Genomic DNA, 26,403 nt, shown 5'->3' on the forward strand with positions numbered 1-26,403 from the left:
GTATTAACGAATGTAAATCGTCAGAACTATTTCCGGTCTTCTAACAAAATGGCTGCCGGCGGCCATATTGGATTTTAGTAAAAGTGATATAAAGTGGGAAAAACTGTACTTAGATAGTTTCTGTTAACAGAGAAGTAATTGGTTATGTGTGTGGGGTTTCAGGGATTCCATATATGGACATCTATATATACCTATATACAGCTATATTGAGCTATATACACTCATATAGAGCTATATAATAGCATATTCCTCTGTGAAATGTTTATTTATAGTGAAATATAGGTAAATATAGCGGTATATAGCTGTTTAAATAGGAATTTATGAAATTTGTCTTCGTACGGGGCTGTCTATATTGCCTCCGGCAATTTAGTTGTATATGATAACAAGGCAAAGAGTGGATAATGTAAGTGATTTTAAAGGGAGAATAGTTTTTCAGCAGAGAAGAAAATGAAGTAAGAGAAATGAAGAGTTTCACATTAAAGGCTTTTGATACGAATAGGTGTTTCGTACGGGTCGGCGTTAGCTATGTTTTTCCTCTATTTCAATGGATCTTTTATTTAATATTGAATAATAGAAGGGTTCTGTTAGCCGGGCTCACTGAATATCTTTGAATTTTGACCTAATCTCTTTTTAAGTATATACAAAAATTCTTATCAAGTCACTTTGGAGGAATTATTTCAGCAACCCCTTCTTAATAAGATTTAAAAATTCCATTAGTCGAAAAGATAAATCTGATAAATTTCAATTCAATTCAATTCAACTTTATTCAACAGGACAAAAAGGAAAAACCTTGCACAAATATCCTTTCGATTTAACAAACACTATTCAACTCTCTCTATCGATAATTAAACATAACAAAGATAAACATTGAGATAAAAAAATATATAAAAAAAATAGCAAGTGACAAATTTATTGCACTCTTAGCACTGGTTTTTGTATTGAACTTCTTGAAATAAGTACGTTACTTCAGTTAATTCATTCTTTATTTGGTTTTTCGTTGCTTTTTTTAGAAAAATACCTTGCAGTGCTGCCTGATAATTTATTAATCCAGTGGGGAATAATATCCCTCACCTATGGCATTATGTAATATATCTCATATTTCTATCTCCGAAATGCTGCGTAAATGTCGAACATGAACAAATTTGGACAATTGAAAAATATCAGAAAATGTGAGTGTAGAAAATGGCTTGACTACTACACCTCGTAGGCTTATCTCAAATCTTAATTCGTTAAATTCGTAATCTTTTTTCGTTAAATATATTCTTTGGTTTTTCTGTCAGAAGGATGTGCTATGTGACAATAAACTAAAGTTGGTTGATTTCTTGGACTATAGCGGCGGTTTGTAAATAAAAGACGTTAGTTTACGCAATATTTCGAGCTTCGGCTTTGCTCTTCATCAGGCTCTTTTGACTACTAATTACATTACTGAAAATCAACAAAAGTATGAAGCTAAGACTACTAACTCCTCTCCACATGCATATTACAAATGTTTTTTAGCTTTGACTTTAATTTAGCCAACGGCGAAGAAACAAAATCCAACATGTGTCAATAAACATCAGACGCATCATCATTGTATTTTCGTTAGAAATTTGAAGGACACCACGAGTGTAATCGACAATCATTGAAATAGGAATAGCCTGAAACCTGATATGATCTGGATCAGATCTGATAGATTTTGACTTGACCTGATTTGAGTTGAACCTGAAAATACAGACACTGACCTGAAGTGAATTCTATCAGACCTATTTCGCAAATTATTTCAACAATATCTTGAGAAATTTGTTACTTCTATTATGCAAATATCCTCCGTGAAACTACGAAACGAAGTCCGGAAACAAATCACTCAAACACAAAGCAAAATTCACGATTTAACGGCCAAATTAGGACTTATTATATATACGAACACATCTGAAACCTATAAAATTTAGATGACTTTGAAACAATTTTAACACAAAACTAGAAGCTGTTTCAGTCCTTGTTACACCAAAGCGAAAGAAAATGTTAAAATTGAAAAGCACTCGACAAAACCAACAAATCAACAAAAAATCAATCAGATGTCAATTGCGTAGCAGTCGCTGTTTCTCTAAGCACTCGAGTTCCACGTATTCCACATGACATTTGGTATCTGTGTTAAATAAATTAACTACGATCATGACCATATTTGCATGTTACAAATAGTATCTCTTTTTCTGAAAATATTATCTCAACTTTTTAATTTGTTTTATCTCCATTCAATACATTTGTTATTTTTATTTCTAGTTATAACATTTCCAGAACTAATTTTTTATGGCAAACCAAACACCTTCCTAATACAATTTATTGAATGGTGAATTTAGTTACCGTTTGGTTCTGTAAATTTAAATTTTATATAATTTATAATTTTATATACAGTGAACGACATCTCAAATGTCTCACTGTCATTTTTTTCAGAGAATGTCATTGTGAATTTGCAATGACACAATAAAATTCTCAGAAAAATTTGACAGTGAGACATTTGAGATGTCGTTCACTGTACGATGCGAGAGAGAAAAAAACTCCAAAGTTACCGACACCGTTCCGGCGAATGATTTTTGTATGAACGAGCTAAACTCCTTTACGTTAATTACATTTTGTAAAAGGACGAACTAAACTCAAGAAAATCTTGAGATCCTGCACTACTTTTGCCACTACTTCAGCTTTCTAGCGAAAATCCTGAAGTAGTTGTAAAAGTAGTTGCAAAACTTTGAGAACAACTTTTGTCGCTACTTTTGCCACTACTTCAGCTTTTTAGGTCAAATTCTGAAGTAGTGGCAAAAGTAGTTGCAAAAAGACGTATCTAGCCTACAATCTAGCATTGACTGCAGTGTTGTCAGACTCAGTTTTTTTTTGCAACTACTTCAAGAGACTAAACGCCTCGTCAAACGCAAACGCAGTAAATTTTATTTAGCTGATCCAATCTAATTCCGGGCCCTATTGTCTATCAAATAGTTTTAGTGTTGCACATTGAGCATTCTAGAAATTCGTTTTGGTCACATATTCTGTCGGAGCCATTATCGTAAGGGAAAAACTTATCAATAACATCATCATCGTTTCGGGACTGAACAGGATGGTGTCTAGACAGAACCAATCGATAAAGAAAGTTTGAATCTGACCACGTTTGCACCAAATCTAATTCGGCTGCTTCCAGTAACTGTGCAATTTCGGAATTGCTGTATTTGTGAGAGAACTCTAAGTGTATCAATTCTCCCTGTTCCACAGGAATTGTTACATCATCACTTAATCGCTCTTTACGGTACACCAGATTTACAGCTCGCTTTGCGCGGAAATGGGAAACGTGACGTCCATAATTCTCTTGATATGTGGAATGGTATTCAAAGTCGTCTAGATTGAAGAATGGTTCGCCGAGGATGCTATTGACATGGCTTAAACAATTCATAATAAATTTGCCTGTAATGCCATGTTCGTCATTATAGGCCTTTAGCACAGTGGATGGGTCATTACGACGATCAAAACCAATTACAACGAAGTCTCCCGGCTGCAAACAGCTACAAACAAATTGACGCAAAAATATTGCAGATTCTCGTCTTGTATGATTGCCGACAGAGCTTCCCAGCCATAGTACCAGTTTTTGAGTAGTTTTGTTAGGATATTGTTGCTTGAGCCACGGAATAGCTTGGTCATATGTGCCCACTAATCCCACCAATTGAATGTACTTAAATGGACCGTCCAGCGACGATAGCGACCGTTCCAATTCGTTTCTATTCAAATCCAAAGCGTAATAGGTGACACATTTCTTGTTACGCTCCATCGCTCTGAGAATTAGTTGAGTTTTAGTGAGTGATCTGAAAATCAAAATTGAAACAGTTTTGTGAATCGATGTTAGGAGGTACATCGATAAATTCACTTATTTTGAAAAGCTCAATCGATTTATGAATTGAACACATCTGCTCCCAAAGACCATTCATTGATTTACGTTTAAAACTTACCCAGAACCCAATTCCACTATAATTGTTCCATTATTAACTCTACCAGCCAGTTCATCGGCATGATCTTGTAAAATTGTTCGTTCGGCGTTGGTCAGATAGTACTCCTCCAAACGCGTTATTTCATCAAAAAGTTGTAAGCCCAACTCATCATATAACAGAAATGTAGCAATTGATTTTTGCCTCTTCGGTTGATTAAGAGACTTTAAAATCATTTCCTTCAGGTCACTGCTACTGACAGCATCTTCTTTTCGTGAACCATTTGCTGTACACGGTTTAATCTCCGTAAACCCATCACTACTTCCAATATCAAAAATTCTGAAACTATTCACTGTTCCGTTTGGCATGTTCTTTGTAAAAAAAAGCAATTGTCGACCGGATTCTATGAAATCAACTTTATTACTAAACTTATCTGTTGTGTGGCTGTTACTGATGAAGTAATGAAGGATTGTTCCAAAAATAATTAAAATCAGAGTTGAGGTCAAGGTTCAAGGTTGACTGAACACAACATATGATAGAGATTAGTCTGCTGAAAATCATCTTTCGATTCATAGGTCAAGGTGTTGTGTTATTTCATATCTGAATATGTGACGAAATCGAGTCACGTTTCAGTCGCTGCTTATTTTTTAACCAATTCCATCTAACTAAATGTTTAATTAAAATTATCAGTGTAATATGGATTCGCAAAGATTCCGCACATAAAGTGCAATTTATGAGCGAGACGAATGAATATGTGCGACAAAAGTATGATACGCAAACTGTTTTAGGCGAATGGCCATCCACCACTGACAGACACCTCTTCGAATTTCGAAATTAATTCGAATTTTCGATTGTGAGTGAAGAACAAAATAAAAACGGCCTTTTAATGATTGAGTTATAATTTCATTATTTATTAAAAAATATTTACAAACTTTTCATTGACAACAAGAATAAAATTTTTAGCCCCGTACGAAGTACTGGGGGCTTATAAGATTAATATGCCGTTTGTAACACGTCGAATTGGAAGCAGACAGTAAGGGCAAAGCATTTGGTTATGTTAATAGATGACGAATCCGCAATAAAAAAAATGTCCGTCCGTCCGTCCGTCTGTGACCCCTCTAGCTTGAGCAAATCACAACCTTTTTTCAAAATTCTTTTTTTCCCCGATTGGTATCGACAAAAGTAAGGTCAAGTTCGAAAATGGGCATGGTAGGGTCGGCCCCTCCAGAGCGAGGGCCCTATAGGTGTTTTTCAGTCTCTCGACGATATCTACCGAAATACGCACGCAATAGCTGCTTGTGATATATCAAATGAAAGGTATTGACGAGTAGAACAAAGTTGCTGAACATTGTTTTTGGGTAAGATGCAACGCGGGCTTGTTGGGAGGGCTCAAAGGTCGTTACTCGGCTCTAAGTGTTTTTTGCACATAAATCGAGTAAATCTGATCCGATTTTGCTAGATTTAGTTTTTTGTGGAAGGTAATTGAATACCGAAAATAACGTGGCAAAAAAGTTTCAAATTTGGGCCCTTGGACTAAGGCCGCTACTCGGCCCTAAGTGCTTTTTGCACATAAATCGAGTAAATCTCATCCGATTTTGCTAGTTTTTGTTTCATTTGAGAGATAATTGAATGCCGAATAGAATGATGGCGAAAAATTTTGTGTTTCTAAAATAATATCGTAAATTGTTGGTTTTATTTGTGAGGTACTTCGTACGGGCTTTCGTAATTGCGCTATGCGCAATTTTAAAAATGAACACTTTCAGTAAATTTGACCATGTCCAACTTGACTTGCATTTTGGTAATAGACGCATTAGAGGGTTGTAGACGTACGGACGTATTATGGTTACGGACGAAATAGGATTACGGGTCGTACGGGGCTAAGTCGCAGCAAACGCTCCGACTGTTCTGATGCCTTGTTTAATAAAAACGAAATAACAAATTTGAAGCTTTAGTTAGTGCGAAAAACTACAGTAAACATTAATGAAGAGTCTAAGCAAACAGATGCAAGTGGTTATGCAATCGGTGCAGTTTTGGTTCAAGGAACGACTGATAACGAACACCCGGTAGAATATGTAAGCAAACTATTACTATCAGCTGAACGAAATTACTCGACAACTGAACGAGGGGCATTGGCAGTAGTTTGTGCTATGGAAAATTTCGAGGATATATCCAAACAAAGAAATAAATTTGATTACTGATAACCAACCACTGAAATGGCTAATGTCCATAAAATCGCCGTGTGGACGGTTAGCTAGTTGGGCATTAAGAATTGAAGCATTTAACGTAAACATTCAATATACACCACCTTGCCAGGAAGTACAAATGGAAGAAGATTCTATTGAAGAACTACCAATAAATACAATTCACGACATTCGGCCGACAAATTACGAATAGCGCGATTATCAGACGAAGAACTTAAAACGTTTATGGAAGATTTTGAACTACCAGAAGAAAACGAAAGATTTGTTAAAGGGACTAATCGGAGCTATTTTCTAAATAAAATAATATAAATATTAAATACTCAACAGAAATATCTGAAAATGCCCCAGAAGAAGCACAATTGGTGGTTCCGAAACAAAATGTCATGGAAATATTACAGACTTATCACGACAATCCAACGGCTGGTCGTTATGGGGTTACCGTACCATCAACATAATTGCAACACGCTATTTTTGGTCAAAGATGAGTAAGGAGATATCGGATTATGTTGGAAAGCGTTTGACTTGCCAACAATTTAAAGCCAACCATTTGAAACCAGTGAGAATATCACAGACGACTGCAAGCAATCAACGATTCGAAATCGTTGCAATTGATTTAATTGGTCCGTTACCACCATTACGATGGGGCCATATTTTCGTCATTGAAGATGTGGCAACCGGTTGGATCGAATTGTTTGCAATGAAAAACGCCCAAGCAGAATCATGCGCACACAAACTCATATTCGAGATATTTTTCCGCTATGGTACAGCACTTGTCACATCATAAGCAACAATGGTCCACGATTCATTTTGCTGTTTTTCAAAAATTTGCATATTGTTTAAACAATTCTTTACTCCGATGTATCATCCTCAATCAAACCCATGCGAACGAAAGAATCGAGATATTCGAGCGCAACTATCAATATTAGTACCTACGAATTCACACATATACTGTGATTGAGTGGTTTCAATCCTGTGATGCACACAATTTTACACTCGTCACACCATGAAATACACAAACAACAAAACCAAATATAATACACACCGTTCAAGGTTGAACTTGAATGTATAGAATAAGAATGAGAATAAAAACGAAACCGAAAATACGCGATATAAAGCCGAACGAGTTGATCGTTCGATGTGCATCACACTACTCGTTGATACGGATAGTAACCTCCGCATTCGTATCAAATTTCTCTCCTTGACGAATAACATAAACAAACTCCACCTTTAAGAAAAACATCGCCTGAATCCCTAGACCTGTTTGCAAGATCTGCTGAGAGAGAACTAAACAAGGCATCAGAACAGTCGGAGCGTTTGCTGCGACTTAGCCCCGTACAACCCGTAATCCTATTTCGTCCGCAACCATAATACGTCCGTAGCCCTAATAAGCCCGGAACCCTAATACGTCTACAACCCTCTAATGCGTCTGTTACCAAAATGCAAGTCAAGTTGGGCATTGTCAAATTTACTGAAACTGTTCATTTTTAAAATTGCGCATAGCGCAATTACGAAAGCCCGTACGAAGTACCTCTCAAATAAAACCAACAATTTACGACATTATTTTAGAAACCCAAAATTTTTTGCCAACTTTCCATTGGGTATTCAATTACCTCTCAAATGAAACAAAAACTAGCAAAATCGGATGAGATTTACTCGATTTATGTGCCAAAAGCACTTAGGGCCGAGTAGCGGCCTTAGTGCAAGGGCCCAAATTTGAAACTTTTTTTTGCCATCATTCTATTCGGCATTCAATTATCTCTCAAATGAAACAAAAACTAGCAAAATCGGATGAGATTTACTCGATTTATGTGCAAAAAGCACTTAGGGCCGAGTAGCGGCCTTAGTCCTAGGGCCCAAATTTGAAACTTTTTTCGCCACGTTCTTTTCGGTATTCAATTACCTTCCATAAAAAACTAAATCTAGCAAAATCGGATGAGATTTACTCGATTTATGTGCAAAAAACACTTAGGGCCGAGTAGCGGCCTTAGTCCAAGGGCTCAAATTTGAAACTTTTTTCGTCACGTTCTTTTCGGTATTCAATTACCTTCCATAAAAAACTAAAACTAGCAAAATCGGATGAGATTTACTCGATTTATGTGCAAAAAGCACTTAGGGCCGAGTAACGGCCTTAGTCCAAGGACCCAAATTTGAAACTTTTTTCGTCACGTTCTTTTCGGTATTCAATTACCTTCCATAAAAAACTAAATCTTGCAAAATCGGATGAGATTTACTCGATTTATGTGCAAAAAACACTTAGGGCCGAGTAGCGGCCTTAGTCCAAGGGCTCAAATTTGAAACTTTTTTCGCCACGTTCTTTTCGGTATTCAATTACCTTCCATAAAAAACTAAATCTTGCAAAATCGGATGAGATTTACTCGATTTATGTGCAAAAAGCAGTTAGGGCCGTGTAGCGGCCTTAGTGCAAGGGCCCAAATTTGAAACTTTTTTTTGCCATCATTCTATTCGGCATTCAATTATCTCTCAAATGAAACAAAAACTAGCAAAATCGGATGAGATTTACTCGATTTATGTGCAAAAAGCACTTAGGGCCGAGTAGCGGCCTTAGTCCAAGGGCCCAAATTTGAAACTTTTTTCGCCACGTTCTTTTCGGTATTCAATTACCTTCCATAAAAAACTAAATCTTGCAAAATCGGTTGAGATTTACTCGATTTATGTGCAAAAAGCACTTAGGGCCGAGTAGCGGCCTTAGTGCAAGGGCCCAAATTTGAAACTTTTTTTTGCCATCATTCTATTCGGCATTCAATTATCTCTCAAATGAAACAAAAACTAGCAAAATCGGATGAGATTTACTCGATTTATGTGCAAAAAGCACTTAGGGCCGAGTAGCGGCCTTAGTCCAAGGGCCCAAATTTGAAACTTTTTTCGCCACGTTCTTTTCGGTATTCAATTACCTTCCATAAAAAACTAAATCTAGCAAAATCGGATGAGATTTACTCGATTTATGTGCAAAAAACACTTAGGGCCGAGTAACGGCCTTAGTCCAAGGACCCAAATTTGAAACTTTTTTCGTCACGTTCTTTTCGGTATTCAATTACCTTCCATAAAAAACTAAATCTTGCAAAATCGGATGAGATTTACTCGATTTATGTGCAAAAAACACTTAGGGCCGAGTAACGACCTTTGAGCCCTCCCAACAAGCCCACGTTACATCTTACCCAAAAACAATGTTCAGCAACTTTGTTCTACTCGTCAATACCTTTCATTTGATATATCACAAGCAGCTATTGCGTGCGTATTTCGGTAGATATCGTCGAAAGACTGAAAAACACCTATAAGGCCCTAGCTCTGAAAGGGCCGACCCTGTCATGCCCATTTTCGAACTTGACCTTACTTTTGTCGATACCAATCGGGGAAAAAAAGAATTTTGAAAAAAGGTTGTGATTTGCTCCAGCTAGAGGGGTCACGGACGGACGGACGGACGGACGGACGGACGGACGGACATTTTTTTATTGCGGATTCGTCATCTATGAACATAACCAAATGCTTTGCCCTTACTGTCTGCTTCCAATTCGACGTGTTACAAACGGCATATTAATCTTATAAGCCCCCAGTACTTCGTACGGGGCTAAAAAGTGTGGTTTCCGATAACTTTTAACGCTTGATATTCAGTGTTGTCATGGTTTGGCGAGTGTAAACAAATATCCGATACACTCAAATATGTAAAAGAAGCTAAAACAATCGTCCACAACCGAAATGCAAAATATATTGACGAAAAACCGGACATATTAGGGTTATGGACGTATTAGGACTACGGCGCACTAGGATCACGTATGCAATAAGATTACGGGTCGTACGGGACTCAGTCGCAGCAAACGCTCCGACTGTTCTGACGGCTTGTTTTTGTTGTGTTCTACACAATACAATACAACTTTCAGCACCCTAGTTAGAATACCGCTCACCAAATTTAACTATCTATGCGGAAATCACGACCTTCGATATAATGACAAAACGATAATCACGTTTGCGTGGCCCTGTCAATTTTTTCTTATAAAGTTTCAGTGAATTTTACGACCAGAGTCAATCCGAAAATAAAACTTACAATAGACGCCGATCGTAGTGAACCGATCGAAAAACATTCCGCATAAAGACGAGAAATGATATTCTCAACAGGGTTGCTAGTTGCCTACATGGCCGTCAGTATTTCGGGTCAACTATCAACCGATATTAGTTTTTTGGAATCAGTCGCAGATGTACTAATCTCTGTTGTTGGTACGGTGAACTCGTTTAATGGGCCCGCATCCATCTCTCACGCTCCAACATCACCCGCAAGTAATAAACGAGCAACGCAGGCAAATGTGAGGTACTACAACAACTATGCGCAAGCATCATACTGTTCAAATCAATTGAAAACGTTAGGTTGCCTGCCTTGTATGGGCTTTAAAAAGGACATTAACACTAACAATGGAGTTGCGGGTAAGACAAGTTAAAAAACGTTTCGCTTTAAAGGATTTTTTAATATACAAACGAACCGATCCATAGTCTTCAAAAATATCCTATTCAATACGTTGGCATTTGTAACGGTGTCAGACTCGCGAAAAGAAATCGCTGTCACATTTCGTGGCACTATTGTGGATCTTAGGAACTACCTACTGGATGCAGCTTTCTTTAATGTTGGCTTTGGCAACATAAAATTTCATTTCGGCTTTTATGTAGCGACAATGTCCCTGTATAACAATGTAAGTCGAGTTGCGGGAAACGGCAGTCGTAGTCATAATTGCTCTGATAATAACATGGTGTAGATTTCAAGCTGACTAAAAATATTACCGCAAGTTAACGTCGATAGTATTCTCCGTATGAATTTACACCGACTAATAATACATAGCCATTTTGACTACAACCGGCATTTCCCGCAACTCGATGTGAAATTGTCTCAACCTTCAATGCCGTTTTAAGGTAATCCAAGCTATCGGATATCAACTTCAACAACACCCAACTTACAAGTTGGTGATCATTGGTCACAGCCTTGGCGGAGCTATGGCGAGATTAACCGCGTTCTTCATCAAAATAAATTACCAGTTTCCAGGTGCTACGATCGAATTGTACACCTACGGTGAACCAAGGGTTGGAAACAAAGCGTTCGCCGACTACTGCAACAGCTGGAATATTTTATCAGCCAGATGCGTTAACAAGTACGACCGTCACTAGAATCGATTCAATGGCATAACATATTCCATTTACTACCGCAGGAATGACGTCGTTCCACATGTTCCACCGACAAGTCTTCTGGGAACTGACCTCCTCTATAATTTCTATGTTCATCCACAACTGGAGGTCTGGATCCAGAGTGACAGGATTACCAATTGCAATGACAAATTCTATGAAGACCCAGCGTGTTCGGACATCTCTGACCCATCATATACAATCGATGATCATATAAATTACTTCAATGTGACGAGCACTGTTTGTGGCGAAGTTGTGATGCCAGCATTTCTACCAATGATTCCTCCTGCACTGCCAACGAAAATTGTGAACTTTGCAGGTGGTGCCATCCGCTTTCAATAAGGTTGATTTTTTTAATCACCCGTTCAAAAATCGGATGCCTTCACTGCATGCCATTCATAGTTTTCCTTTGAGTTTGTTAAGCCACAAACTTACATTAAAATACATCACATTGATACGGTGATGTAATTTTCGGATTCTTTTGTTTTCTTTTAGAGTTAGAGAAACGCACTGGTAGGAGTCATTCATATTTGTGCACAATTTTGATTCAGCTGTTCGACCAGCTGGTCCATGTAAACAAACAAACTTTGCCAGTTTTAAAATTGAGAGTAGATAAAAATGGCAACGGTGCAGTGGTTTGTTTAATATCATTGATAAAGAAATGAAAAGAGTCGCGTGCATTTCGAATGTATTAGTAACAATGGGCGAGCATTTGTTTCGACACGAATTCGATCAACGCACTTAAAGCAAAAGTGGTACTCTAAATAGGGTACTGAAACTTGACAGTGCTCCATACAAAATTTTACACTGTAAAAAGAGTGTGGATAAAATTTCATACAAAAAGTACTCTATTTGGTAGCTTATTAAGCACCGAGTGCCAATAGTCTCTTTATAATACTGTGGCTAATGGCACCGGGTGCCAATAGTCTCTTTATTATCCTGCGGCTAATGGCATCAGGTGCCAATAGTCTCTTTATTATACTAATGCTAATCGCACCCGGTGCCATTAGCCACAGTATTATAAAGAGACTATTGACACCCGGTGACATTAGCCACAGTATTACAAAAAGACTATTGGCACCCGGAAAAATTAAAATTTGAATAAAAAATCCGGATATTTTGAAAATAAAACTTTATGAAATGTAACGTAAAGGCGGATTGTTCGATCCTGAGGAATTCATCCTTTTACGAAATGTAACGCAAAGCGCTAGGAATAATGGGACCGTGGAGTAGTGACGCCATCAAATTTTTTATGATCTTAAGCCAAATTATTTATTTATTTATTTCGTCAATGGCATCCGCCCCCTGACTACTTGCATTTTTAATTTTACAATAAAAGACCAGAAAAAGATTATACATGTCAAGTTGAATGAAAAAAATAGAATAACAACATTCACCAACGTCACATAGGAGTGAGTCACGTCTCGTTTGACCAATAACCAGAAAGTCGTCAATATGTCGTTTTCTGAGCCACCTGGAAATGAACGGTTAGTGGTTAGCGGGAGCCAGTCGACTAGACTGGCTCGATTTGGCACAAGTCGATAAGACTCGGAGTTAAGTCGTGAGACCACTTTTTAAAGTGGTGAGACCTAAATAACCTAATCGATACCGCAGGGCCTATTTTACGGAAACATGTTTCTCAAGTTTTTGAAAGTTTCCAAAATGTTTCTGAAAAGTTTCTTAAAGTTTCTAGAAAAGTTTCCTTAAGAAACTTTAAGAAACATTTTGGAAACTTTCAAAAACTTGAGAAACATGTTTCCGTAAAATAGGCCCTGCGGTATCGATTAGAAAAAGAACCATAGGTCCAGCATATTTGCAAGTGAAATCAGTCATGTCATTTTGATCTTACCATTCAATTTGATTGGAATCTTCAACATTCTAACAGTCGTTTTGAATGAGTTCCGCGGCATACCCTGAAACCAAAGCTGTGAGAAACGGTTAAATTCCAAGCTCATGTTATTTATTGGTTCATGGTAACCATACTTAGTCCTGTGTTTACTCGTGCATACTCGTGAGGACATTTGTGTTCATCGACAATGAGTAGATCGTCAGCTCGAGCGGGACGAGGTTTTAGAGTAATTCTTCTCGTTATTTCAAATGAATCAAGACCACCACTTAAAAGGTCAAAAGTAAACAATGCACAAGCATTTATCCTGCGTCTAGCAAGCGGTTCAATGTCGATGGAGCAACATCTGTCAATGTAAGGTGGAAGTTTATAGTTCTCGTCACGTTTCACTGATCGTCTGAGTGCAAACATCAAAAACTTCTTCTGAATCGATTCAATCCTAACAATGAAAGTTTCTTGATACGGGTGCCAAACGACCGAAGCATATTCCAGATACGAACGCACATGTGCAAAATATAAACTCTTCAAGGTTTTGACATTCTTAAACTCCTTACAAGTCCTGATGACAAAACCGAGCATCGAATAAGACCTAGCAATTACGTATTCGACGTGTTTACCAAAGGTCAGTTTTTCATCCATGAGAACTCCTAAGTCTTTCACCAGTTTCAAGCGAGTCACCACAGTATCGTCGATAGAGTAATTGAATTCAATCTTTGACCTTTTGCGAGTGAAAGACATCACATTGCATTTTCTTACGTTTAAATAAAGCTGGTTGACTTCGCACCACCGTAAGAACCTGTTCAAATCTCTCTGAAGAGCAGTAGCATCAAGTACAGCATTATAGCGACGAAGACAAACGAGCTACATTCAAGATCATACCTACAACAAAAGTTGAGCATCACTGTACAGAGGAGAAATGCGGCAGCTGTTATGGGCAAAATAAACGAGATTTTCTATCTGTGAGTTTAAGTTTTAAATTTTATTGTTATCTTTGTCCAAATGCTGACGAATAAATCCCCATATTTTCCCTCAATATTCAGTATTCATCAGTTGTTTTGCACTTCACTTTCGGCACAACGTCGTAGTAATATTCCTGTAATATGTGTGGAAAAAACACCAAATATTTTAAAGCTCGTTGAATCGAAAAAGTCTTTATAAAGTTTACCAGTGTCTTTTCAATGTCTTCGACCGGCCCAGCAGCTTTGTCGCATGCTTTCACAAAATCAATTATGCCACGAAAAGTTCCAACTGGCAATTTTGTTGATAAAATATATTCGGCCAACCCGAATTTCTGATAGTCATATCCGATGAAGCCACCCTTCTCAATGATCATGCACCCATTGATTTTGGCCATATCGGCTCCGTATTCTATAGGCAAAGACTTGAAGAACCGAAAATTATTCATTTCAAAAACTAAGCATCTGGCAACGTTTTGCTAAACTAAAAAAAAGCTAAATTGGCTTACTGCAAGACTGATGAGATGATGAGCGATGTCATTGCATGGGAATTTCTCGTGGATGGCGGTCACATCCTGCGCTACTTTTGGTTTGACGTCAACAATCTTTTGCAATTTATTCATTACCTTTGTGTACTTTTGATGCGCATCGGGACATTCGGTTGTAGTTGCATCTAAAGAACAAATATTTGACACTGGTTTAGAGTCCATTACAGCACTACTTACTTAGTTGAATTGAATCAATGAAAACCGTTTTCAAGTCAATGGGCTCCGTTCCGTACAAATAGTTCTAAAATGTGCAGTCGAGATGTTATGGTTAACTTTCACTTGCGTGTGGCACGAGGGGGAAACTAAGCGAGCAAATGCTGGGACAGATGCTATAATATAAATAAATGACACGAGAAATGACAAATGACGCGAGAAAATACTGGGACGGGAAGTAGCGCTGCATAAAAAAGCGTAGCGGTCGAATCCGATATATTCAATTTTTGTATGGAAATTGACATTCAAACGTTAATATCTCCGTTGTTTTTAGAGACCTTTTAGAGAGACATTTTGTTAGGTTTGCACCACTTATTGGTATCTATTGGCATTGTGTATAATGTTGAGTAAAACTTTCATTCTTAGTATTTCACACAAATGAGTAAGTATGCCAATAGACCTTTTAGGTTCGATTTGGATCACTTTCGTTCACTTTTTATTCAACGAAAGTGATCAAAAGCGAACCAACTTCAGTTGTCAGCTGACAACTGTCAATTCATACCTCCAGATCTTCTAGTCTTTTTCGAATTTAAGGGTCTATAGACACAAAAAGACGCCAATGGTTCCCAATAGACGCCAATAGAAACCAATGGGACAATGGGAAGGAGGGATATGACTTGCTAGCGTAGTTTCACCCTCAGTTGGCATATACTTTTTTGGACATTTTACCAAGGCGCTTTCGATTTGTTCCCTCGTTGCATCGCGATATACCCAAACATAATATAAATTCAGAATACCATTTATTCGTTCGGGTGGCACTCCGTTCGACACATATGCCTTGAATATTTTTATATTCTCCAATGCACTTATTCGTCGCTCGGCGTTCAGTTCCGGCATAGATGCATGACGGTTTTGCACGGTGTTTACATCGATTTTCGAAATTTTTTGCTCAAAAACGAATCGACACATTTTTTGCACCTGATTCATTGGAATTGAAGAGAAATGTGGTTACTAATTAATAGTGCAGTTGATGAGGACCATTTATACGAGAACGTTTACACTCGTATAAAAGGTGGGCCACCCTTCTAAAAAATAATTTTTCGCATTGCGAAGTAGGTAAAATTATCATTAATGAGAAAAATTAACTTTTAGAAGGGTAGCCCACCTTTTATACGAGTGCAAACGTTCTCGTATAAATGGTCCTCATCAACTACACTATAATGTGAAACCGAAAAATTGTCTAACTTATATGATAAAGTAAACAAAATACCAAATTTTGCTTGCATTTCACTTACTAAACCTTCTAATACCATTTCCTTAACATAATAATCGTGGAAATATTTTTCAGCTATGGACACATAATCCTCCAGAAATTGCTCACTGACTCCATGAAGATCTTCACGGAGCTCTTGCTTTATTAATGGTCTTATTTGATTGAAGTCGATTTCTGTCCGTCCAGAGCATATCTATTTCAACACATATTTTTATAACTTTAGTAAAATGTAATATGACTCGCTTAATTCTCTCTTCTCACTTGCATAACACAAACAAAGAGCGCATGCAACACCGCTAACTTCATTTGATTCGCCTGCATTTATTAACAAAAAACACAATAAATAACCGAGACTTGTGACAGACTATCGTCCCACCGTACAGCCTTACTTGTTTTTATAGTCGTAAAAAATGCGAAATGTCTGAACTCGGCTATCACATTCAGATAGAGTTATCAAATCAGTGTGTTATTATTACATTTCCAGAGTTCGACTGAATAGTGTTTTTGAATGTTTCTGATTTGAACCTTTTTTTTTAGAACGATGGTACATTACATTAGGTGTTGCGAAAATAGTTTATTACATGAAGGATCAATATTGTAGTACAGTGTGTTCATCTTTAGAAAGAACAATTTCAGATTTATCGGAGTTTTAAAAGTCATCGAGGTTCCCAGTCAATTAAGTTCTTCCCGGTCTATGATATTTTGGCGCGGAATTTGAATTCGCTATGGGATTTTCAAATTTTGTGCCAAAATATCGTAACCTGGAAACGCTTTATTGACTGGGAACATCGATGACTTTTAGAACTCTCAAAAATTTCAAATATGTTCCGAACTAAAATGAACCTGTACGAGCCGACCTCATTAAGTGTGGGTGTGGTTGGGAAACTGTCATTTTGACAAGTGTAAAGTTTGCGTATCCGAGCCGAGAAATGCAACAGCACGTGTCTAAGGTACAGTTCTCAAAATTTTCAGAGTTCGTTTGCGTCAAGTTGCTGCTAGTAACTGCATATATGAACAGATTGTTCTTTGTTCAGTGTATGGCACGTGGCTTATTTTATTAGATGCAACCGTTGCGTACATAAATATTTAACTAGGTCCCACCTTTTGGGCGGGTCAGGTCCCTTGGCTGAAACTTTTCTAAATGTATTTTTGACGTATTCATAAAAACTTGTCACATTTAATACATATTTACTATATTACGCAAATGACAGTAAAATTTGACAAAAAAAAATTCTTCAAAACCATCGAGCGTAAGGTGGAATGATTTTTGACCACTTTTTGAGCTCTCAATTTTCTTATAAATTTTCAATTTTCAATCAACTTCAAATCATAAATAAAATATGACTCGTGCAGATTACGTAAACTTCCCACTCGTATCAGCTGTCTATTATTCGGTTTGATTGCCTTTTCGTTACATCAGAGTAGATGCGAAGTATGTTTTGTGAATGTGGAACGAGAACTTTTTCACAAAATAAAAAAGTGCTATAGATGTTCGTCTCTTACACATTTGCGTAAAAGAAGGAAGTCCCCCGGTACTTAATATACCTTCACATGGCGACATGGTAATAAATGAACTTTATTAGTTTTTGGTTCATCGTTAAAAATACCTCAGTTTACTAATATTTTCGGTAAATTGGTACCAATTTCGACTCTATAATGGTAAAGTGATTAAAAATATTTGTAAAAGGAGAAATTTATTAGTAGACGGAGAAAAAATAATCCCTCGATTTCCCATTCACAAAACCTTCAATCGTGAATAAAATGTCACGACTCGTGTGTGACTCATAAAATTTTTCCAATATTCTCTTTGATTCAATTAAATCCATTTATTTAAAAAAAAAACCTTCAGAAATTAGTTGAGATAATTCATCTTACATCAAAGTAATCCTTTTCGATTGAGGCTATAATCAACAGTGTAAAATCCCGTTTTTCTCGGATAGCTTCCACATCCTTCGTCCAACGTAGCCCATCTTCACATATAAAAAAAAGAATCATTAAAATTGGTTAAAAATTACTCAAGTTATCGGGCCCTCAACGATTTTTTGTTACCCACATTTAACGTTTTTCATAGCATTTCATACATTTTAAATCACAGTAAACTCCTTGTTACCCCAATTTTTCCGTATTTTCTGGTGTAAGACCCTGACTTTTAGTCAAGGGAATTAAATTTAATCATGTCCGGAGCGTTAGCGGAGGACTTGACGCAGTCTAACTTCCAAAAAAGGAACGAAGAAATTTTTTTGAGACGCGGCAACTATATATAGGCGAGAATTTAAGTTTCTTTCCTTTGGCCTGTATCACCACAAATCCTAATCTATCTTACTCGCGCTTCAAATACGAGAAAAACGAGCTATCACTCGACTATGTAGCTTTACAATTACCGGAGATACATCGTTTTGAAATTGGCACTTTTTATAGAAAATGCACCAAATTGACTTTTCCCAAACAATCAAAATCTTTCAACTTACTCTGTATGTTTCTATCTGTCTATCTATCTATCTATCTATCGACGGACGATCTCGGGAACTAGTCAGCCAATCTCCATGACATTTTGCAGGAACCTCAGGGTGGGCATAGAAATGAAAATGTGATACGCCATTACCCCAGGAAAAACCAGAATTTTGTTTTATTGGCCTCGAAGTGGTTTCTGAGTGTGGTTTCGAGGGTCGGGAACGCGTTTTCAGCTGTAGCTTAGATGTATTGAAACCTACAGAGGCGTGCGACCCATCAAATGAAAGGTATTCGTAACACGATTCGAACAAAAAAAAATTAAAAAAATCGGGTCAGATTCGTTTGAGCTAGAGTGATTAGAGTGACCAAATTTTGAGCTACTCGAGCGTAGGATGAAAGGACTAATATTTTTTTGGGTTATGAAGGATAGAGAATTACTTTCTTCGGCAAAGTATTAGAGTTTTACGAGTAGAAAAGCAGGGCATTTGCGAAAAATGTCGAAAGTTGGAAATGGGTGGGTCAATTGGGGTTTTGGAGATATTTCTTGAATGGTGGCAGATAGAGAATTACTTTCGTCAAATTTTCGAATTTCGTTAAATTTTCGATTTTCGTTAAATTTTCGAATTTCGTCAAATTTTCGAATTTCGTCAAATTTTCGAATTTCGTCAAATTTTCGATTTTCGCCAAATTTTCAAATTTCTGTTATAAACTGTTATAAAAAGCAGTGTTCTAAAACTTCTAAAACGACTGATATCCCAACAAAAATCTCTTCGAGAAAAGTGTGACGCAGTCTTTGAAGTACAATTTCTAAAATGAATGATATCGCTAGAGTTGACGCTTTCAGCTTCGTTACGCAAAAATTAAATTTTACACCCAATTTTAGTTCAAACAAGCTGGCTTAGTTTTTCTCATCATCTGCCAAATAATGTTTACCAAAAAAAAATTGACTGGAAACAACCAAAATTTTACCAAAAAAATCTGCGTCGCATGTGGCAGATAAATTTTCTTGCTGGTCTGTTCCTGAACATTTGTTACTTTGCGACGCAGATTTTTTTGGTAAAATTTTGGTTGTTTCCAGTCAATTTTTTTTTGGTAAACATTATTTGGCAGATGATGAGAAAAACTAATCCAGCTTGTTTGAACTAAAATTGGGTGTAAAATTTAATTCGTTGCCTACCTGTTGAGAGAGTAAAAGTAACTTAATGAGCCTATCGGCAAAACATTGGTGTGAGAACCTCTCGGCGATTGTGTGTTGATTTCATTAATTACCTTATGTATTGTTATTGGCGGAAGAAGTATGGGCGCCATTCGAAAAGATGTTTGCACAAATCACGGTGTTATTTTGCCTTTGTCCGAGCTGGATTGGAATGCCCAAAACATTGATGAAAAGGTATCAGATGGCTTATCACACAACATAGAAAACATTCGGAGGCTGATGAAATCAAAGTAGGCACTGCGTTTCTTTATAGAGATAGATGACACTTGTCAATTCAGTGTTTATACTAATATCAGTGTTGTGATGAAACGCATCCGGGTTTGAATATTCTTTTATTCCCACTTGAAAAATAGAGAAAATTAAGAAAAAATAGGAAAATAGGGACAACAGCCCGAGAAAACAGGAAAAATACATAAACGGTCGCAATGAGTGGTCGTATGATCTTAAAGCAGTACAAGAAAGCAAAGTCCCCAATTGGCAATGTCACCACAAACAATGAATACATCCGTCAACACAATGACAAAATTCAGTAACTCGCGAAGCTGGCCAGCAAGGACTTGCAAACCTGTAAATCCATACGATCATGAAATTCACCAATCGCAAAAGCATATCTATAAGTGGCACGATCCGACAACTGAAGAAGAGTGGAAGCAGAAATTCGACCGGCTCAAATTTCTAATTCAAATGGTAAAGTCAAGACAGGACCCCAGGCTGAAAATTCAGGAAAAAAGGAAGGACCTGCAAGTGACGATAATTGGATGCTTGAGTGTTCATTTAATTTAACACCAAATATTGATGAGCAGCCAACACCAAGTAATTCTGAGGAAAGCTATCACGATCTTAGTATCTGTGGTGCGATTCGAATGAACTTGAGTTGAGTATCGGGAAGTATAAAGTCCTGTGTCTCTGTTCAGGAAACGGATATTGTATAAGCCAACGTAATTTTTGGGAGGAATGAATGTGAAGGTGTAAACACACACAAAATATTGTTTCGTTAAAAGACTTGGAAAAAAGCAGTTTTTCGGCCTGCTTGGAGACTTGAAGCCTCACTCATAGGCCAACGGCTACGTTCAGATGTGACAATTATTTTTTTCAGCTAGCCTGGACCAAGACCTTTCAAACGAACCCAATTTTAGTTAATTCGAGAGAAAATTGTATTTTTGGTAGCGATTTATGTGAGGCCAGTACGCGCTACTCGCAAGCACAGAGCAAGACGAAGGAAAATTAAATTTCAACTTAGATCAATGGACGAAAATCTCACAGGAAATAATATCTGCTTTAATATAAATCCCAGCATTGGTGCAGCTCATTTCACCTTGAGTCACCTCGTTGCACCACGCGTCACCGTAGCACCACGCGTCACCGTTGCACCACTCGTCGCCGATGTACCACGCGTCATCTCGATACACCATGGCCTCCAATGAATTAGCGGATCAGGCCGCTGAAATATGTTCAACAAAGTTTTTCGACTTTCATGCAAATTAAACTTGTACAGTAGCCTCTGACTGTACAAGTTTCATTTCATTTATTTCATAGATATGCTACAATTTGCTTCAGTGGGTTTTCAGCTGGTCAACTCATACAAAAACGTTGCCTCTTACGTGTCACCACGGATTTTTTCATCAAATTTGCTTCAGCTGATCCACTGCTACACCCTGAACCAAGACCTGAATTAGTAGTCGGGGAGTAGTACAAACATTCAAACAAATAAAATTAGTAACCGTAGCATAGATTTCCAATGGAATTTTAGTACAGTTTTTGATTTACATCAACGTACACCGTTTACATTTCTTCAATTATTTTATTTTTCAAATTTTACCGAAGATTTTAATTATCCGTGCCCTGCCTATTATACTTTCCAAATTATGTCGTCGAGTTCTAGCAGTAGCGCAACTCACAGTTTAAGATCGAACAAAGTTTATCTAATTGGAAACACCACTTCTGAAATTTTGGGATCGAAATTGCCGTCGAAGAAACAAATTTTGCAATATTTTTTGGAAGCAATGAAAACCGAAAAGCAATTGTTACCAACATCAAAGGCGACTGTAAAAGCAGTCAAACCGTTCTATATCCGGGCTGGTTTGGGGACACTTTCGGATGAGTATGCAGCTCAGAAAATAAGAAAGTTCTAAGAAGCGTATAAAACTATGGAAAGAAGCAGTAGAAACAAAAACGAAATGAATACAGATTTGTTCAAGGGAAGAGAGAAAGCATTCGTGAATGAATTAGATGATCTGTTCGATATTTCCAGCATAGATCAATCAGCAGCAAGCGCACAATCGAAAGCGTTCCTTCAGCAACAACGAATGAAAGGTCGCCCAGGCACTATTGTCTTTGTATTGGTGTCCAGGTAGCTCAATCGGTAGAGCATAGGACTCATACCCAAGAGGTCCCGGGTTCGACTCCCGGTGCAAAAATGCTTGCCTGGTTTTATTCTAATCACTTGGTGATTAAGCACTCGCTATTAGTTATCTAATGGCTGTACGACCGTAACAAAGTCGCAAATTTCAAAGAAATCCAATATTCGATTTCTTCGCAACAATCACAGACTGTAGGATAAGCGCCATCTATGATCGACTAGTCGCTCATTGGGAAAATGCATGAGTCATTAGTGATGGTTGTGGTCTTCGCATACCACTCGTGGCTTAGAGAATTCACAACGTATGGGACGTTTACACGGTCGATTTGTGAACTATCTGAGTCCGGAGAGATATGATGAGAAATCACAATTCATATGATCAAGTGACTTGTGCAATAGCACAACAGGCCCACTAGAGGCTTAGGTGCTGGGCTAACCCCCTTCCCATCCAATCCAATCCAATCCAATTGTCTCTGCGCGAATTTGGTCGCTATATTTGGACTAACTCACCCAGAAAATCGGTTCCTTTCGGTTGCACACCATAGACAAATTTAACTTAACCTAAGTGAAAATAACATATTTTGTCCCAATAATTTCTCCACAGTTCAAATTCCATCTGTTCATTCTTCGCACACACAACCATATTATCTGACTTGATGAGATGCATACAAAGACCAATCACTACATTAAGTTAGGTGTGTAAATTGTCAGCGAAAGGATTCATATTCGCGAACATAAATGACAAAATGTTGGTAATTTCATTACAATTTGCAAGTGAGTCATGTGCACCAACAAAGTTTTATTGCTATAAGCTGTGCTAATTGATTTTTCAGTTTTTTCCGCATTTTTCTTTGCTGCTCGTCTAACGCTTTACGAACTATACAATTATGTTCATCTACATACAAGAACTAATGATGGGTGTATTCAACAGCCATCCAATGAGTCTCTTTGACTGTCATAGCTTGTAGTTTTTGTTTCATCTTTGTTTTATGGAAAAAGAAGAACCGAGTTGAAAAGGTCCCAAAAGGTACATAACTTGTCAGTAACAAACCGACCTCAGACAATTAACGTAGCAACCCAGTGGTGAAGTTCTAGAGAAAATTTTAATTTGCAAAAAATTAACAAAAATCAGCAACACAACACAATGTCAAACCAAACGTGTACCGAAACTGAACCGATTCCAAGCGTAGACCGACATGGCCATCTCATCTGTGAACCGGGTGCAACCATAACCGATAGATATCGAATTGTGAGAAAACTGGGCAAAGGCTCCTTCAGCCGGGTGGTGGAAGTCACGGACACCAAAACGGAGTCAACAGTTGCATTGAAAGTGAGCAGAAATAAGTCAAGTTGCAGGAAGGCGGCAAAGAGAGAAATCATGTTTTTGGGGTATATTGCACGACGCGATCCGGACGACACCAGCCTATGTGCCAAAATGCGAGATGCATTTTTATGGCACGGACACTACTGCATTACATTCGACATACTTGGATCCGATGTGTACCATTTCCTCGAACTCAACGAATTCGTACCGTTCCCGATGGATCAGGTCCGGCACATGGCCTACCAGCTGTGCCATGCAGTGAACTTTTTACATCAACAAGGGATCATACACACCGACCTGAAGACGGACAATATTCTGTTTGTGGATTCGAGCTACACGAAGGAGTATCATCGGGAGAAGAAGATGAATATTCGGTCGGTTAACCGAACGGACATTCGTTTGATCGATTTGGGCTGTGCTGAAGATGACGAATTACCTCAGTCATACACCATCAGTAATCGGTGTTATCGTGCACCTGAAGTCGTGCTGAAAAATAATTGGAGCCATCCAGTCGATGTGTGGTCAATCGGTTGCATTCTTTACGAATTACACACCGGAAACCTGCTATTCAATACAGACGATGACGATTTGGAACATTTGGCGATAATGGAAAGAATTCTGGGTGAATTTCCTGTAACCGGCGAGCATAAATACTTTCCGAATGGTAAGTTAAACTTCGATTGGACTCAGCGACCGTTAGAGGTACATTGTCATCAACCGTTGCGGACTTCAATAAAGGCGGAAATCGATGACGACTTAATCGACTTGATGGAGAAAATGTTGGCCTACGAACCGGCGAAGAGAATTACGTTGAAGGAGGCATTGACGCATCCATTCTTTGACAAATTGCCAGCGTCTCAACGAAAAACGGTTTGATCTTTGTGTAAAACAATATTTCTGTTTTAAATGTATAAACGAACGCAGTTTTAATGCTACTTAATTTATTGTAAATAAAATTTTTGAATTGTAAACTGATTGTGTTCTTCATTGTTACGCTTTATGCAATTTTATGTTCTCAACATTTGATACCATAAAATCTTGTGGTGTGCTGAGAAATAGAAATATTGAAAACTCACACATTTCTGACACATTTATAAAACATTCATGCTACCACATACAGTCGTTACTGTCTGACTAAACATTCAACTACTTACGCGAAAATATTCGCCACAACAACACTAAATGCCGAATTTATCTGTTATATAGTCTCTTAATTTCAAGAACCGTAACTTTCAGTATTGAAATTCTAGATTTGCATTGAGATGTCGTCGTAAAACTTTTAAAAAAACCAACTAGCAGCAGGTCATACTTTGTTACTTAACGTAAGAGGTAACAGATTTTGTGCAAACTGTTGCTGTTTATAGTAGACTAGGTGTTTCAACATTACAAGAGTTGCCGATCCCTCGAGTGTTATATCTTCTCAACAATTACTACCACTCGAAAGTTGCATCCCCAAGGATTGCCACTTTATAAGGGAATCAGAAACATTGGGCAAAACGTAGGTCAGTGCATCCACAAGAGTAGCTGATGTTTGAGGACTAGGATCCCCTAAGCCCTTAACAATCTCTTGAGTTTGCATGGTAAACCTTCTTCGCGCGCTACGATTTTCTAACAGATATAACATTGTAGCTTTGTAGCATGAATGTTGCCACCAAGTGGTCAATGATCTCACCCAAAAAATTTGGAGCAAAAATCAACAGGAACACAATGCATTAAATTAAATGTCGCTTGAGTACACAAATGAAGACGTGAAGGAAAATAAAACATTTTGCAGCTGTATACGATGAGACATAAGTCATCGTAAGTTAGATTGAAATTTCATTGGATTTTATTCAAGTCAAAAGATTCAACATCATGTCTCCGATATCTCAGGAACTATTGAACCGATTTTGAATAACTTTTTTCCCTGAAAGGTAGCTCGACACTACTTTTCAGTGAAGTTTAGCAAAATCGGTTCAGTAGTTCCTGAGGTATGGGAGATTTGGCGTTTAGTGATGTTGCCCCCGATTTATCGGCTTTGCCCTTAGGCGAAGTAAATTTGCTTTCGTTTGCTCAGCGGGATATATCGTCCCCTCTTCCACATTAGTGAGATGAATGGTTGAATTATCTTTTTGACGTGTTCAATATGGTGATTGAAGGACAACTTCTCATCAAGCACTAAGTCACGGTATTTGTAAGTTCTTACTCGTTACACAGTCTCATTGCTAAGTTTGATGTTGCTTTTCCAAAAGTCATGTAGCACGTCTTGCAAATTGAGAATTAAGACAGAGTCATTTGTGGAGGGCTAAAATTCCAATTCTTCGGCTGTATCGAATGCACAGAAGAATGCTGTATCGTCAGCGTATAGAATAATTTTTTCCAGCCGTCTAAGAGTTACCATGTCAGTGACGTAAATAATAAAATGAATTCGTCGCTTCATTATCATTTGATGGCCCTGGTCTGCTTGTTGCAGCAATTATCTGAACTGGATGCACTCGATGAACTGGTTCTTTCAAAGTGAACTGGAATCCAAAATTGAACAATCTGGTACTTCCATCATTTTACTATTGTTCATTGTTCATTTTGAAATTTAAAAACAGAATGTGCCAAAAATCTACTGTCAGAATAGGGCTTGATAGAGGAACACAATAACAACATCTAGCCAAAAGGTTTCGTGGGCGCAGAAAATGCCACCACCCACACTTATCATTATTTGGCACAACGCACTTCAAGCATGAGTGGTACTCTGAATAGAGTACTGAACCTGGATAGTTAATCAAATAATTTTTGGCTCTGTAAAATTTATTTAAAGAAAAATTCATACAAAATCGTACTCTATCTGACAGCTGTCACTTGAAGCACTCATGCTTGAAGTGTACGTTGTGTCGCACCAAGAATTTTTTTTCCACCGCCTCATACTTTTGATAATAGTTTGAAAGTAACCTTGATGTAGACCGAGCAGAGCTAGGCAGCTC

The 26,403-nt window shown here is 37.7% G+C and overlaps 4 protein-coding genes across 5 annotated transcripts; 2 read left to right on the plus strand and 2 right to left on the minus strand.

Annotated features, from left to right (window-relative positions):
• Positions 1 to 2,549: 2,549 nt before the first annotated feature.
• LOC119083834 (ergothioneine biosynthesis protein 1-like) lies at positions 2,550 to 4,365 on the minus strand. Its single transcript, XM_037193637.1, has 2 exons — positions 3,966 to 4,365; positions 2,550 to 3,821 (listed from the first exon to the last, which is right to left on the minus strand). Exons 1-2 carry the CDS (start codon positions 4,307 to 4,309, stop codon positions 2,960 to 2,962), a joined length of 1,206 nt encoding a protein of 401 aa, XP_037049532.1. The 5' UTR covers positions 4,310 to 4,365; the 3' UTR covers positions 2,550 to 2,959.
• Positions 4,366 to 10,167: 5,802 nt separating this feature from the next.
• On the plus strand, positions 10,168 to 11,766 carry LOC119083836 (lipase-like). The gene is made up of 4 exons (XM_037193639.1): positions 10,168 to 10,576; positions 10,643 to 10,839; positions 11,057 to 11,292; positions 11,350 to 11,766. The coding sequence occupies exons 1-4, from the start codon at positions 10,258 to 10,260 to the stop codon at positions 11,663 to 11,665; spliced, it is 1,068 nt and encodes a 355-aa protein (XP_037049534.1). The 5' UTR covers positions 10,168 to 10,257; the 3' UTR covers positions 11,666 to 11,766.
• A 2,357-nt stretch (positions 11,767 to 14,123) lies between these two features.
• On the minus strand, positions 14,124 to 16,553 carry LOC119083839. Of its 2 annotated transcripts, XM_037193644.1 has the most exons (8): positions 16,489 to 16,553; positions 16,361 to 16,414; positions 16,122 to 16,292; positions 15,556 to 15,804; positions 14,851 to 14,914; positions 14,635 to 14,798; positions 14,335 to 14,550; positions 14,124 to 14,262 (listed from the first exon to the last, which is right to left on the minus strand). In XM_037193644.1, exons 2-8 carry the CDS (start codon positions 16,403 to 16,405, stop codon positions 14,206 to 14,208), a joined length of 966 nt encoding a protein of 321 aa, XP_037049539.1. In that variant the 5' UTR covers positions 16,406 to 16,414; positions 16,489 to 16,553; the 3' UTR covers positions 14,124 to 14,205. The 2 variants fall into 2 exon arrangements, with proteins under 2 accessions (XP_037049539.1, XP_037049537.1); XM_037193642.1 differs by lacking the exon at positions 16,489 to 16,553 and having other exon boundaries at positions 16,361 to 16,482.
• A 6,716-nt stretch (positions 16,554 to 23,269) lies between these two features.
• On the plus strand, positions 23,270 to 24,325 carry LOC119083930 (serine/threonine-protein kinase Doa-like). The gene has a single exon (XM_037193745.1). The coding sequence runs from the start codon at positions 23,270 to 23,272 to the stop codon at positions 24,323 to 24,325; it is 1,056 nt and encodes a 351-aa protein (XP_037049640.1).
• Positions 24,326 to 26,403: the final 2,078 nt, after the last annotated feature.

This window comes from Bradysia coprophila, unplaced genomic scaffold, assembly GCF_014529535.1.
Source record: "Bradysia coprophila strain Holo2 unplaced genomic scaffold, BU_Bcop_v1 contig_70, whole genome shotgun sequence".
In the NCBI taxonomy this organism is placed as follows: domain Eukaryota; kingdom Metazoa; phylum Arthropoda; class Insecta; order Diptera; family Sciaridae; genus Bradysia; species Bradysia coprophila.

Coding starts and splice junctions, on each gene's coding strand:
- LOC119083834 (XM_037193637.1), bottom strand. CDS start 4,309: ATGCCAAACGGAACAGTGAATAGTTTCAGAATTTTTGATATTGGAAGT. Junction 3,822..3,965: donor ATAGTGGAATTGGGTTCTGG/GTAAGTTTTAAA, acceptor TTTGATTTTCAG/ATCACTCACTAAAACTCAAC.
- LOC119083836 (XM_037193639.1), top strand. CDS start 10,258: ATGATATTCTCAACAGGGTTGCTAGTTGCCTACATGGCCGTCAGTATT. Junction 10,840..11,056: donor CAATGTCCCTGTATAACAAT/GTAAGTCGAGTT, acceptor TGCCGTTTTAAG/GTAATCCAAGCTATCGGATA. Junction 11,293..11,349: donor TCAGCCAGATGCGTTAACAA/GTACGACCGTCA, acceptor TTACTACCGCAG/GAATGACGTCGTTCCACATG.
- LOC119083839 (XM_037193642.1), bottom strand. CDS start 16,420: ATGCAGGCGAATCAAATGAAGTTAGCGGTGTTGCATGCGCTCTTTGTT. Junction 14,799..14,850: donor CATTGATTCAATTCAACTAA/GTAAGTAGTGCT, acceptor TTTGTTCTTTAG/ATGCAACTACAACCGAATGT. Junction 14,551..14,634: donor ATCATCTCATCAGTCTTGCA/GTAAGCCAATTT, acceptor CGGTTCTTCAAG/TCTTTGCCTATAGAATACGG.
- LOC119083930 (XM_037193745.1), top strand. CDS start 23,270: ATGTCAAACCAAACGTGTACCGAAACTGAACCGATTCCAAGCGTAGAC.